Genomic DNA, 12,962 nt, shown 5'->3' on the forward strand with positions numbered 1-12,962 from the left:
CTTTGTAGGGGGAGGTTGGGCCACCGGCCACACCCCCAACCAGAGCCTTCCCTGTGCTGTGGGCTCTGCTCTCAGGGGCAGCAACGGCCCTGGGGTCAGTCTGAGAGTGCTCTGGCTGTCACTGCTAGCCTGGGGGTGTCTGGGACACGGGACAACAACCCCAGGTAATCTGGCTAGGCTGCACCCGAGAGGGAGGGGATCTCAGTGGGAGGGCATCGTCCTGACCCTCGGGACTGCAGGCCCAGGGATGGCAACCCTGCTCGTGATCCCCAGCTTGGGGACAAGTCTGTCCCCCTGCACATGCCACAGCATACAGGCGGGGGCGCTTCAGGGCATCTGTGGGTTGTCTTGCCTCCCCCGTCACCTGGAGCTTCCCTAAATCAGAAATGGTTTCCCCACGCAGTCAGGGCCTCTCACAGGGTATGGGCTGGGTATCCCCATACGACAGGGAGAGGGGGTGGTTTGGAGGCCTGCACGTCATCTCCTCCTTAATCGTACCTGGTGCTCAGCCTCTGCTGGTGGCTCCCAGCAGAGCAATGGGCCAGCTGCCCCAGCAGAGCCAAGGCTTCTCTAGACAAAGTTCTCCGTCTCCTCCCCACCTCCCCTCCTGCCTTCGCCCCCAAGCTGGGATCCGGCCCCCCAGCCCTGGCTGCGTGGGCCTACACCTGTCAGGTGTGCTTTTTCAGGAATGGGGGAGGGCCGGGTGCCATGAAGCCAGTGCAGGTTGTCACACTTTGGTGGGTGCTACTGCTGGTGTCCAGGCTGGGGGCCGCCAGGAAGGGATCCCCAGAAGAGGCCTCCTTCTACTATGGAACCTTCCCACTTGGTATGTTCACTCCTCTGTTGGTCTGTCCGTCTGTGTGTCAGTTTGCCCGCCTTGGCTGGCTGGCCCAAGAGCTTGATGTTTTAGTCTTCTGACAGGTAGGATGAGAAGAAGAACTCCATAGAGTTGTTCTAAAATAGAAGTCCCTCACAGATTATTTATTTATTTATTTATAGATTTTATTTATTTATTCATGAGACACAGAGACATGGGGGGGTGCAGAGACACAGACAGGGGGAGAAACAGGCTCCATGCAGGGAGCCCAACATGGGACTCGATCCCGGGTCTCCAGGATCAGGCCCTGGGCTAAAGGCGGCGCTAAATCGCTGAGCCACCCGGGCTGCCCACCCTCACAGATCTTTTAAATCTTACTACGCAGACAGTAAGTATTAATCAGGGCCGAAACTGTGCAAACGAATGTTCCACATGTGGTTGTCCTCCCCCGCCCTGCCCCACAGGCTCCCATTGCTAGAGGGACAGGGGCAGGCTGCTGGGGAGGGGGTCAGCCCTGCGGCTCAGGGGGCACGGCCCACAGTCCAGATGCTGGGGTAGGGGATGAAGGGGGCCAGAGGCTCAGCTTGGGGTGTCTCCTTGCAGGCTTCTCCTGGGGCGTGGGCAGTTCTGCCTTCCAGACAGAGGGAGCGTGGGACCAGGATGGCAAAGGGCCCAGCATCTGGGATGCCTTCACGCACAGCGGGAAGGGGAAGGTGCTTGGGGATGAGACAGCAGATGTGGCTTGTGATGGTTACTATAAGGTACAGGTGAGTGTTGGGTGTGTGTGTGGGGGGAGGGGGGAGTATGCACCCAGAGGAAGTGCCGTGACGTATTAGGGGAGCCCGGGGACAACATCAATCTGGTGCTCGCTCAGCACCCCCTCTCCCACTGCAGGTGACGGGGTGGGGCTGTGGTGGGCCAGGGATTGGTGGGCTGGGGGGTGTGTGTGCAAGAGGGGAAGGAAAGGAAAGCAGGGCCTTGGTCCAAATGATGGGCCACCGAGCTGCTGATGCCATGATCGCAGGGTCTACGCGCCTTGGTGGCCCGAACCCTTGGCCTCTGCTTGTGAATTGGCCCCTATGGAGGAAGTCCCTCTGCTTGGGACCCACTTTTCCTCTCTGGGCTGACTTCTTGGGGGATTCATCACCCAAGCTTATTAGGAACACCCCAATGGACATCTCAAGCACCCCCATATCCTGCATTTAGGTGACGCCTGGCAGGGGAGAGAGGGGCAGGTGCTTTCACAGCTGTTGTATAGATGAGGAGCTACGGACAGGAGTGAGCATTGGCCCGGGCCCCCAGCGTGACCCCCCCTACCTCCCACCCCAGAGCCCTAGGTGACCCTGCCCTGCCTCTCACCCCTGTCTGCACAGGAGGACATCATCCTGCTGAGGGAGCTGCGCGTGAGCCACTACCGATTTTCCCTGTCCTGGCCTCGGCTCCTTCCCACAGGTGTCCGAGGTGAGACAGGCCACCGCCTTCCAAGCCCAAGTGGGGTTCCCTTTGGCCATGTTGGCTTTGCGGGGACCCCGGAAAGTGCTGGGGAGGGAGAGCAGCCCCGAAACATGGCTTCTCTGGTAGCAGCCCCCCAGGTTCTGTAGGCAGCTGGGCCCCCATGCCATGCTTCAGACCCGGGATCAGGCGGGCTGGGGGGCTCCACAGGGCCCAGGAGCACTGCCCTTCAGAAGGCCAAGGCCCCTTTTAACCTCGCCTTCAGCTGACAAGGTGAACAAGAGGGGAATCAAATTCTACAGCGACTTCATCGACGCCCTCCTGAAGAGCAACATCACCCCCATCGTGACCTTGCACCACTGGGATCTCCCGCAGGTAAGGCGGGTGCGACCCCGGCGGGGGCCCTGGGGGGCTCAGCTCAGCGGGGAGAGTCTGGCTGGAGGGTGGGAGTTGCCAAGATGGGGCAAAGCCTGGGGTCTGGACCAGGAGCTGCAAGGGAGCCAAGAAATCTGACTCACCCACGGAGGGACATCATGCTGGTTTAACTCATGTTTGTAATAGGTGGCAAGTGTGGATTTTGAGGTTTTCCCCAAACATTTGGCCTAAAAACAACAAACCAAACTAAAAAAAAAAGAAACCTCTTTTGCATGAGACGTGATGACACGGCATCACTAAGGAGTTTGTTTGAGCCGGCATCCTATGAGCACAGCCCCCTGAGCAATCCCTGCTGAGTCTCAACCTCCCCGTCGGACATCACTACTCAAGCAATGGTTCCTCCACCCGGCAAGGCCCCACGGAGATCACGGCCTACCGGCAGAGGAGTCGTGGACATGACTGACACAGGCCGCAGGAGGTCAGAGAACGGAAATGTGGCCTCAGGGAGGTGTTGGGAAGGGGATGGGGTCCCATGAGTGCTTTGAAGGGTTGGTCATGAAGTGGAAGGGATACAGCACGGCAAGGAGCAGAGAGAGGGGGTGGCAAGTGACTGAGTTAAGGGTCTGGGGAACAGGCAGGACGGGGAGGGGCAGAGGTGGGAGTGTGGCTTGGGGGCCAGGCCTGACTTGACTTGACCTTGACTGCTGAGCTAAGGGGCCTGGGATCATCCTGTGGGAAGGTGAGCTGCGAGAGGCCTCTAAATGGGGCTGCGGGGGTACAGTAGACTTTAGGGAGACAAACTGGAAACCACCTTCCAGCTTCTTCCCTGGTTAACTGCTCTCACTAACCTGGCCCTTTAGTATCCCCCCCTCAAACCCCACCAGGGAGAGCTCAGTAGGCGATCTCAGGGGAATGCTTGACCTCTTCATAAGCAGATGGCCTTGGTTGGAAGACAGCTGTCCACTGGAGAAAGCAGAACTCACCCTCCTAACAGAGCTGCTGAGGTTTCTGACATCTGTCCGGACCTCAAAATCCTAATCAGAGCTTCCGTGTCCCGCATCATGTCTTATTGCTTCTGAATGTACATTCCAGGTTCTTTCTCCCAATATCAGACCTTTCTACCTTGGCCAATTTTCCTAAACATTCCTTTTAAGCGTGAGAGTCTCAGACTTTCTGTGTTCCCCCCCCTCTCGTTTGCACAAGGAAGGTCCGCACAGACGTCGCCTCATGGTTCCTTACCGGCCACCATCCGCAGGCTGTAATGCCCAAGACCTCCTTCCTTGCTCTGTTGCTCTCAGCAGCCTCTGTACTGTCATCACCCCGTTGCTCCCATGTCCCTGGCCTATTGACTCCAGAGGTCTTTTCTAGACACAGACCCTTGGGGCGCCTGCTTCTTTCTCCACTGTGTGTGTGCAGCTGCTCCAGGTCAAGTACGGCGGATGGCAGAATGGGAGCATGGTCAACTACTTCGGTGATTACGCCGATCTGTGCTTTGAGGCCTTTGGGGACCGGGTGAAGCACTGGATCACTTTCAGTGATCCTCGGGTAAGCAGGGCCCTTCTCCAGGTAGGAAAGCCCCCCTTCCCAGACCAGAGGGCTCCTACCCCCTTCTCACCGGCCCTGTGGTCCCCGCTTGCCATCCCTGTAGACAATGGCAGAAAAAGGCTTCGAGACGGGCCACCACGCTCCAGGCTTGCAACTCCATGGCACGGGCCTGTACAGGGCAGCACACCACATCATTAAGGTGAGGTGGGTCCTTCTGGGATGGACGGCTGGGTTCAAGGTGGAGGGACAAGCCCCAGTGTCAGTTTAGCTGGCCCTGGGGGTCTGAGCCTGAGCTCGGTCCTTTGTGGTTCCAGCAAATTCTATCACACCTTCTCACTGGTCACTTGCGTTCCATACGGATCTATGGAGGGAGTGGCCAGTCATCCAGTGCTGGACACTGCCAGTGAGACAATACAGTGGCTGCTCTCTAGAGCTTATGATTCAGTCAAGGGGGATGGAGCGCACGCATGTGAAAGTTTGTCACCTTTGGCCTAAACAGTCCCGTGAGGATCGGCGACAGGAGGAAGGGGCAGGATGACAGTGCACCGGGGGCTGAAATCTTCAATGGATGAGCAGAAGCAACGGGGGGTTGGTAAAGGACAACAGTAAGAAGGAGTTAGGAGTGTCTGCCTCATGGCGTGGACTCCAAAGGACCCGAGGTTTTGGAAGGAGAAATAATTTTCGAGCAGTAATAAGGGGCAAGGCAGTTACTACCCACCACCCCAAGGAATGTGGGGTGTGAGGGGGGAAAGCGGCCCCTTCTTGGAAGAGCTGCAGTGGAGGTGGTCTCTGGGGCAGCCACGCTCAGTAAGGGCATGGAAGTGAGGGAGACAGGGGAGGTGCTGCGGGGGGACTCGTAGTGACAAGGCTGCTGGGAAGGCTGGAGAAGGGGGAAGGGATTGGGTCACAAGTCACAGAAGAGGGTGCGGGGGACATTGCCTGGGGAACAGGGACGTGAGGCATGACAGCATGGCTCCAATGGACTCTCAGCAGAAGGACAATCAAATCAATTAGGAAGTCAGGGGGCCCCTAAGGGGGGCACCAGGGGGCACACTAGGCTCCCAAATTCCTGTCAGGGGGAGAGCTTACTCATTCTTTCTACATTTGGCTTATGAGTTCTTAAACTGCAAGTATTTATTATTTTTTATTTTTGCGAGTATTTTTTTTTAAGATTTATTAAAGCATTTGAGAGAGAGCTAGAGCACAGGGGGAGGGGCAGAGGGAGGGAATCTCAAACGGACTCCCACTGAGTGGGGAGCCCCATGGGGGGCTCCACCCCACAACCCTGAGATCATAACCTGAGCCGAAATCAAGAGTCGGATACCCAACCGGCTGAGCCACCAGGCGGCCCATCAACCATGAATGTTTAAAAGGGTCTCCGAAGGCATCAGTGAGTGCCTGATAGAGAATATGGAGAGAAGGCAGGTCGGTGCATTTTGAATTCCTTTCCCAAGACTGTTCCAGATGCGTGGTATTTTCCAAACTTCCTGAGCACTTAGGGTAAAAGGAACCGCTTAGTTACTGCAGAAGACGAGCAGAACAAAACAAGAAACTTGAGCAAAAATCGTAGGAACGAGAAATAACACAAAGGGGTTGGTTTTGTGCTTGTGCCAGTAGGAGACCTAGTTTCCCTACAGAACAAAGAAAACAGGTGCCTCTGGAGGTCAGAGGAAAGGAAACAAGGGTTTGGGATCATCAAGGTTGGACTCGGGGGAAAGATGGGACTCAGACTGGATCTCTAGTAGGGACAGAAGGACAGAAAGGCAGGCGAGAAAGGTGCCGGCCGATGTCCCCCTCTGACGCACCGCCCCTCCGTTTTCAGGCCCACGCCCAGGCCTGGCATTCCTACAACAGCACGTGGCGCGCCAAGCAGCGAGGTGAGCCCCACCAGCCGCGGGCGAGGGTCCCAGCCCCGGGGGGACGCCGCTCGCACCTGCCACCCGCCTGTCCTTTCTCTTAAGGTCTGGTGGGGATCTCACTAAACTGCGACTGGGGAGAGCCCGTGGACGTCAGTAGCCCCAAGGACATAGAAGCCGCCGAGAGATACCTACAGTTCTGCCTCGGCTGGTTCGCCAACCCCATCTACGCCGGAGACTACCCCCAGGTCATGAAGGAGCGGATCGGTGAGCCAAGTCCCGTCTTTAGGTCCAGGCACCACAGCAACAGTACTGAGCGCAAGTGATGGAGAGGCCAGAGGACGGAGGGACACGAGGGGCTTGGGTGGGGCCCTCAAGGGGTAGCCCAGCCCCCAAGGAACTGAGAACTGCCTATTTGAACTGGGGAGAGGGGAGGAGGACACCCAAACAAATCCCCAGAGGGGGAGGTTGAGGCCTTCAGAAGCCAGGGGAAAATAGAGCAATTCTCTGCGCCGTTCCCTTCTACGTTCTGCTCTCCTGTCTCGCTCTCCCCACCCCACTCCATTTCACTTTAAGTGAAGTCGGAGGGAGAAGTTAAAGACTAAGTCCTGGGCAGTGCCAGTCCTATCGTTGGTTCTGCCGCCCGAGAAATGCTTTCCAAGCTCTGGTTTTCACAACGTCAGAGAAGACCAGAAAAGGGTGATCCAGGGCCAGTTAATCCAGCCTTCAGGGATGTCTTTGAGGACCCAGGCTCATTCCATCTTTCGCTCCGGCTCCTTTAGCCAGCCCATCAACCACTCCCTATGGTCACATGAAGGCTGCAGCAGCTCCAGGCATCATATCTTTGCACATCAACTCCCAGAGGCAGAAAAATGGAAATAGCTCCGTCATAGCCATTTTTAAGATCAAGGAAAATCTTCCCAGAAGACAGTCTCCTCTCACAACTGACTTCTTTTCAAGGGAAGTCCTCAAGGGACAGAACTGTCAGATACTCCAGAATGCCCTACATCACGAGGACTAGGGTCTCTGAGGTGGGGAGTCAGGACACTTGTAAAGGATACGGCCCCTTGGAAAAGGATGAGGAAGAGGGCAAGAAAGAAGACAGGCACGGGACTAATGATGGGCGGGCAGCCAGTATCTGGCCATAGGAGTCCAAAAGTATTAGCTCCGTTTACTTAAGAGGTATCAGTCTGCATACCCCTATAGAGACAGGGGTGGCATTGAAATAGGTTACAATCTCACACAGCAAGACTATTTTGGATGTTTGACCAAGAGAGAACTGTCAACGTTTCAAAAAATTCCCTTTCTAAAGCAGCATTAACAGATATTGGTTAGTGAAAGGACATACCCTTTAAAAATCTTAAACATTAGGACAAAATTTCCCAACACAGAGGTTGTACCAGCTTACACTACAACAGAGCATGAAGGGGACCATATGTCCCCCCACCACACCAATGACCTTCCACTTCTCTTCCCAGAGAAAACCAAAAGTACCAACTTTTGCATAAGAAATAATATAGGAATCCAACCCCTTTTTTCAATACACCTACAAGTTGTCATTTACTGAGTAATCTATGAAAATATAACTTCTAAGCAATATAAAATTTTAAAATTTTGGATAGCATTCAAATGTCAAAATTCCAGCTTAAAAGTCTAAGGTTACATTTTCCATACAAATGAATCCCAAAACCTAGAATCTGGGTAACAGTTTTTAGGTCAATATGCTAGTATTATCATGGTACACAACAGCAAACGGATTGTGAGAAAATCAAACTTTGTTAAATCCTATTTCTATCTCTCAATAGGGAAAAAGAGTGTGGAGCAAGGCCTGGATATGTCAAGGTTACCAGTGTTCTCACTCCAGGAAAAGAGCTACATTAAAGGCACATCTGATTTCTTGGGATTAGGTCATTTTACTACTCGGTACATCACCGAAAGGAACTACCCCTCCCGCCAGGGGCCCAGCTATCAGAATGATCGTGATTTAGTAGAACTGGTTGACCCAAACTGGCCTGATCTGGGGTCTAAATGGCTATATTCTGTGCCATGGGGATTTAGGAGGCTCCTCCACTTTGCTCAGGTGATTATCACATTAAGCTATTCAACGAACATTTTTTTCTTTAAAGATTTGAGAGAGTGCGTGCACGCAAGCATGTGTGGGGTTGGTAGCGCAGGAGAGGGACAAGCAGACTCCCTGCTGAGCCTACATGAGGTTCGATCTCAGGACCCAGAGATCAATACCTGAGCTGGAATCAAGAGTTGGATGCCCAATCAACTGAGCCACTCGCAGTCCCCTACTGAACACTTTTGAATTCATGTCTTATAGCTTAGGCTCAGGTACCTACATTTTTTTAAGTTTTTATTTTAATTTCAGTTAGTCAGGGGAGTACATCTGGAAGTGAAACTCCGTTACCTCTATACATCAAAGGCTACTAGATAAAGGCTTTACAGACTAATGCCTAAATGAGAAACTACCTGAACATAGAGCTGTAGCTAGTCTCATCCCGCGTTAGTTATTTGGCCGCCCTTCTCACTTGAACTATGTGGGAAAGAACAAGACCTGAATGAGGTACATTTTTTCTACAATGATGTGGATTAACTGAGAAAAAGTCTTTCATATGAATTTGCTCCTGTCTACATTCACCTCCAAATAAATGTGTGAACTGGCACCTACTAAATGCTAAATACATTTTATTAGAATATGGCGGGCTTGAGTATGCTGTTACTCTATGTGCCTCAGATTCAGAAACCCACCTGTAGGTTGGAATTTTTAAGCTATTCCTTACTATGACTCACTTTCAGACTCAATATGGCAATCCTCCCATCTATGTGACAGAAAACGGCGCGTCTCAAAAATTACACTGTACGCAATTATGTGATGAGTGGAGAATTCAATACCTTAAGGGCTACATAAATGAAATGCTAAAAGGTGAGATACTAACCAAGATTGTCTTCACGTATTTTGGTTAATAGCCTTCATTGACTGAAGCTTGTTTCTGAATCTCATAAATGAACACATTTAAAATTACCTTCACAATGTTATTTTTTCCAAGTAAATGAAATTAAAAATGGAACATGTCTTTGCAGCTATAAAAGATGGTGCTAATATAAAAGGGTATACTTCCTGGTCTTTGTTGGATAAGTTTGAATGGGAGAAAGGATACTCTGATAGATACGGATTCTACTATGTTGAATTTAACAACCGAAATAAGCCGCGCTACCCAAAGGCATCAGTTCAATATTACCAGAAGATTATCACTGCCAATGGATTTCCCAATCCAAGAGAGGTAGGACTAATTATTGATGTTATTTGTTCTAGATTTTTAAAAAAAATCTCTACACCTAAGATGGGGCTTGAACTCATGACCCCAAGATCAGGAGTCATGTGTTCTCCGGAGTTGAGCCAGCCATGAGCCCCTCACTTGCTCCAGATTTTAGAAGAGCTTAGCAACTGGGGGTGTGCAGTGTGGTGAGCGTCTCTCCTCTCTCCTCCATGGAGGACAGGGCTTTGTGGGAACATGGGCCTTTGACTATCTCCTAACTTGTGCCACCTCTTTGCTCATTTGCTTAGAATGAGACAAATATGCCTTAGAAGTCAGTCCTAACTTAAAATTCAATCCTAACTTGCAGAGCATGAAGGATAAACTAGAGTTATACACAAGTCCTATTTGTTTTAGGTTATGGTAGTCAGTAGAGACTTCTAGTTAAATGTTATTCTAAATGTTACATTTGGGGATCCCTGGGTGGCACAGTGGTTTAGCGCCTGCCTTTGGTCCCTGTGTCTCTGTGTCTCTGATGAATAAATAAATAAAATCTTTAAAAAATAAATGTTACATCTTAATGCAAATACTGCCTACTTACTCTTCAACTTATATCAAAACAGTTAAGTAATCTAAATGTATAATGACCATAACTTTCACTTCTTTTCCCACTAGTTCCAAAATGAGATTAAGAATAATCAAACCTACTATTAATAATCCTTTAAAACATACCAAATGTTTTCAATCACCTATAAATTTTTCTATCAGTTCTCTATGTTGCTATTGATAGGGAATAAAAATCATAATTTAGAATGTCTCAATAAAGATAATTTCTAAAAATAAATCTTACCTTTTTTTAAAGATTTATTTATTCATGAGAGACACAGAGAGAGGGAGAAGTAGCTTCCTGGCAGGGAGGCTGATGTGGGACTTGATCCCTGAGCCAAGGGCAGATGCTCAACTGCTGAGCCACCCAGGTGTCCCTAAATCTCTTGTTTACCAACATTCTTTTAGGATGAGCCAAGTGCCACAATAAACAAACAGTGACTCATAAGCATTCACCAGTTTGGCATTTCTAGGAAAGTGCTAGATTGTAAGGTCCTCAAAAATAAAGACTGGGGTGGGGGGAATCCCTGGGTGGCGCAGTGGTTTGGCGCCTGCCTTTGGCCCAGGGCGCGATCCTGGAGACCCGGGATCCAGGATCGAATCCCACGTCTGGCTCCCGGTGCATGGAGCCTGCTTCTCCCTCTGCCTATGTCTCTGCCTCTCTCTCTCTCACTGTGTGCCTATCATAAATAAATAAAAATTAAAAAAAAAATAAAGACTGGTTTTGTAGGGTTTTTTTTCTTTAATCCCTCACAATGATGCACAAAGGCAATACAGTAAATATTAACTAATTTAAACTCCAGGCAGATTTAAATTCTTTTAATCCCACATTATTTCAAAAATGATTTCGAATAGCAAAAAATTAGTCTATATGACATTATTTATCTAGTTGGTTTTTATTAGGTGGAAAGTTGGTATCTCAAAGCCTTGGAAACTTGCTCTATCAACAACCAGATGCTTGCTGCAGGTAAGTATATTTTTAATTTTTCCCTTCAACAATTAAGGCACATAATTATACATATAATGATGTTACCAAAACCTCAAAATGTGGATCTATCTGAAGTCAATCATTCCAAAGCATACAATTTAAAAAAATGATTTTTTCCTTCACTTTGAAACAATGTTAAATTTGTTTTATAACCATTTCAAATAATATTTTAAAAATCTACCACAAAAGAAATATTTTATTCACCCTAGTTTTATTCTTTGTGAGTCATCTGTCAATTTATAAACCTATTTGTTGTTATGGTGGGCTTTGTGGAAGGAGGGGAAAATGTAAGCATATTCCAATAAAGGAAAGGCGAAGGATACTCCAGATATTATACTCACTCATTCAGCAAGTAATTATTAAGCACTCACTATTAGCAGGGGTTGTTGTAAGCCCTGGGGTATATAGCAATAAAATAAGGTCCCTGACCTCATGGAAGGCATGGTTTCTTGTGCAATAGGATCTAAAAGGCTCTGAGATGTATAACAAAGATGCATCTACACATCAATGAATGCCAGCACATTTTGTTTCCTTCAATTCTTTCTCTAAGGGGAATCAGAGAAATATACTTCCTGTTTTAACAAACCCATCTTTAATGTGGTATGAGAGATGGAAAGTGCTAGATGAAACAAATCCTACCAGTTATTTTTTCTTTTTCTTTTTTTTTTATTTTTTCTTTTTCTAATTCAGCTCTTTTTATAGGCCAATACACTACTACTGTGCCCTGCTCCCATCTAAATAACCAGATGATATTAAGGATGCATATTCCTTTAAACCAAAATAAACTTGTATTTTATCACCTAGACACAGATATAGATTTACTGAATTCTGTAGGAGCAGGGCTTCAGGCCTTATTTATTATGGTAGCCAAGGTGCCAGGCACAAGACCTAAAAGCAGGAATTACATAAATGTCCACTACTATAATCAAGTACATGGAACATGCTTATTGTTCAACTCTTCAGGATTACTTAGCTATGCAAGAATTGTTCCATGAACTTTCAATATGGAAACTTCTATACCTCTTAAGATACACAATAACATCTTTGAAAGGTTGGAGATGTTTCTCAAGGATTTTTCTTTCACAATGCCCCCCCACCGCCCCCTACCCAGTGAAAACACAGAAACTGTGGAACATGTCTGTTAATTTTCTCACATTAATTTATAGTAAGTATAACACTTAGATTTTATTCCAATACCTATGGAAGAACCAAATGTAGGCATTATTTATCTTATATTTTGTGAAATATTTTGTGAAATATTTTACAAAACCCTCACATAATTTTTTTATAACATTTATTCACCATGTTCTCTTTTGGAGCAAGTGAAAATAATTACAAAGCTTGATGATACATTTTCCAAGTTTTTCCCAATACAATTGCATCTTTCAGGATGAAGCTATTATTCGTTGAAATGATGACATTGTCATTTGTGATGTTTTCTCTGCCATTTCAGAGCCTCTGCTAAGTCACATGCAGATGGTGACAGAGATCGTGGTACCTACAGTCTGCACCCTCTGTGTACTCATCTCTGCAGTTCTCCTGATGCTCCTCCTACGGAGCCAGAGCTGAGACAGGGTTACAGGTTTTATAGATTAATCTTTCATCAAGGATCTTCAGGATCTTCCTCCTTTCTCTGCTTTGAAGGTTTATATACATTTCTGTTTTCAGGCTCTGTGGTTAAAAAAAAATATATATATATTTTTGGGTCTTGTGCTGGGATTTAAAAACTAGAAAATAAAAATAAGCATAAATGAAATAAAAATCACCTGTCAAAGTCAATGTTAATATTTTGCTATTATGCATCTGTTTTTACTTTGCAAAAAAGGAATCATGATGCACAAACTGTTTTGATGCTTCATTTTTTCTCCTTCTAAAAATCTATCCAGGGGCACACCTGGGTGGCTCAGTCAGTCAGGCATCACACTCTTGATTTCGGCTTGGGTCATGATCTCAGGGTCCTGGGATCAAGCCCTGAAACAGGCTCCCCACTCAGCGTGGAGTCTGCTTGTCTCCTTCTCTCTATGCTCCTTCCCCTACTCGTGCACTCTCTCTCTCTCTCAAAT

The 12,962-nt window shown here is 48.3% G+C and overlaps 2 protein-coding genes across 5 annotated transcripts in view; one reads left to right on the forward strand and one right to left on the reverse strand.

The window, feature by feature from the left end:
• The first annotated feature begins 708 nt into the window (after positions 1 to 708).
• On the forward strand, positions 709 to 12,468 carry LCTL (lactase like). 3 transcript variants are annotated; one of them, XM_055320189.1, is made up of 13 exons: positions 709 to 826; positions 1,421 to 1,584; positions 2,191 to 2,278; positions 2,535 to 2,644; positions 4,061 to 4,189; positions 4,293 to 4,388; positions 6,012 to 6,066; positions 6,151 to 6,312; positions 7,851 to 8,125; positions 8,848 to 8,974; positions 9,133 to 9,332; positions 10,815 to 10,878; positions 12,353 to 12,468. In XM_055320189.1, exons 1-13 carry the CDS (start codon positions 709 to 711, stop codon positions 12,466 to 12,468), a joined length of 1,704 nt encoding a protein of 567 aa, XP_055176164.1. The 3 variants fall into 3 exon arrangements, with proteins under 3 accessions (XP_055176164.1, XP_055176165.1, XP_055176166.1); XM_055320190.1 differs by lacking the exons at positions 709 to 826; positions 1,421 to 1,584; positions 2,191 to 2,278; ... (1 more) ...; positions 9,133 to 9,332; positions 10,815 to 10,878 and having other exon boundaries at positions 4,100 to 4,189; XM_055320191.1 differs by lacking the exons at positions 709 to 826; positions 1,421 to 1,584; positions 2,191 to 2,278; ... (2 more) ...; positions 9,133 to 9,332; positions 10,815 to 10,878 and having other exon boundaries at positions 4,100 to 4,189.
• The window catches only part of ZWILCH (zwilch kinetochore protein), a 36,666-nt gene continuing 35,880 nt past the window's right edge, over positions 12,177 to 12,962 (reverse strand). Inside the window, exon 19 of one of the 2 annotated variants that reach the window (XM_055320186.1) lies at positions 12,177 to 12,570. The gene's annotated coding sequence lies outside the window, so the exon portion shown is untranslated. Of the gene's footprint in view, positions 12,627 to 12,962 lie in introns of both variants that reach the window. The other variant, XM_055320188.1, reaches the window with a different exon arrangement.

Source organism: Nyctereutes procyonoides, unplaced genomic scaffold (assembly GCF_905146905.1).
Source record: "Nyctereutes procyonoides isolate TBG_1078 unplaced genomic scaffold, NYPRO_anot_genome, whole genome shotgun sequence".
Taxonomy (NCBI): Eukaryota; Metazoa; Chordata; class Mammalia; order Carnivora; family Canidae; genus Nyctereutes; species Nyctereutes procyonoides.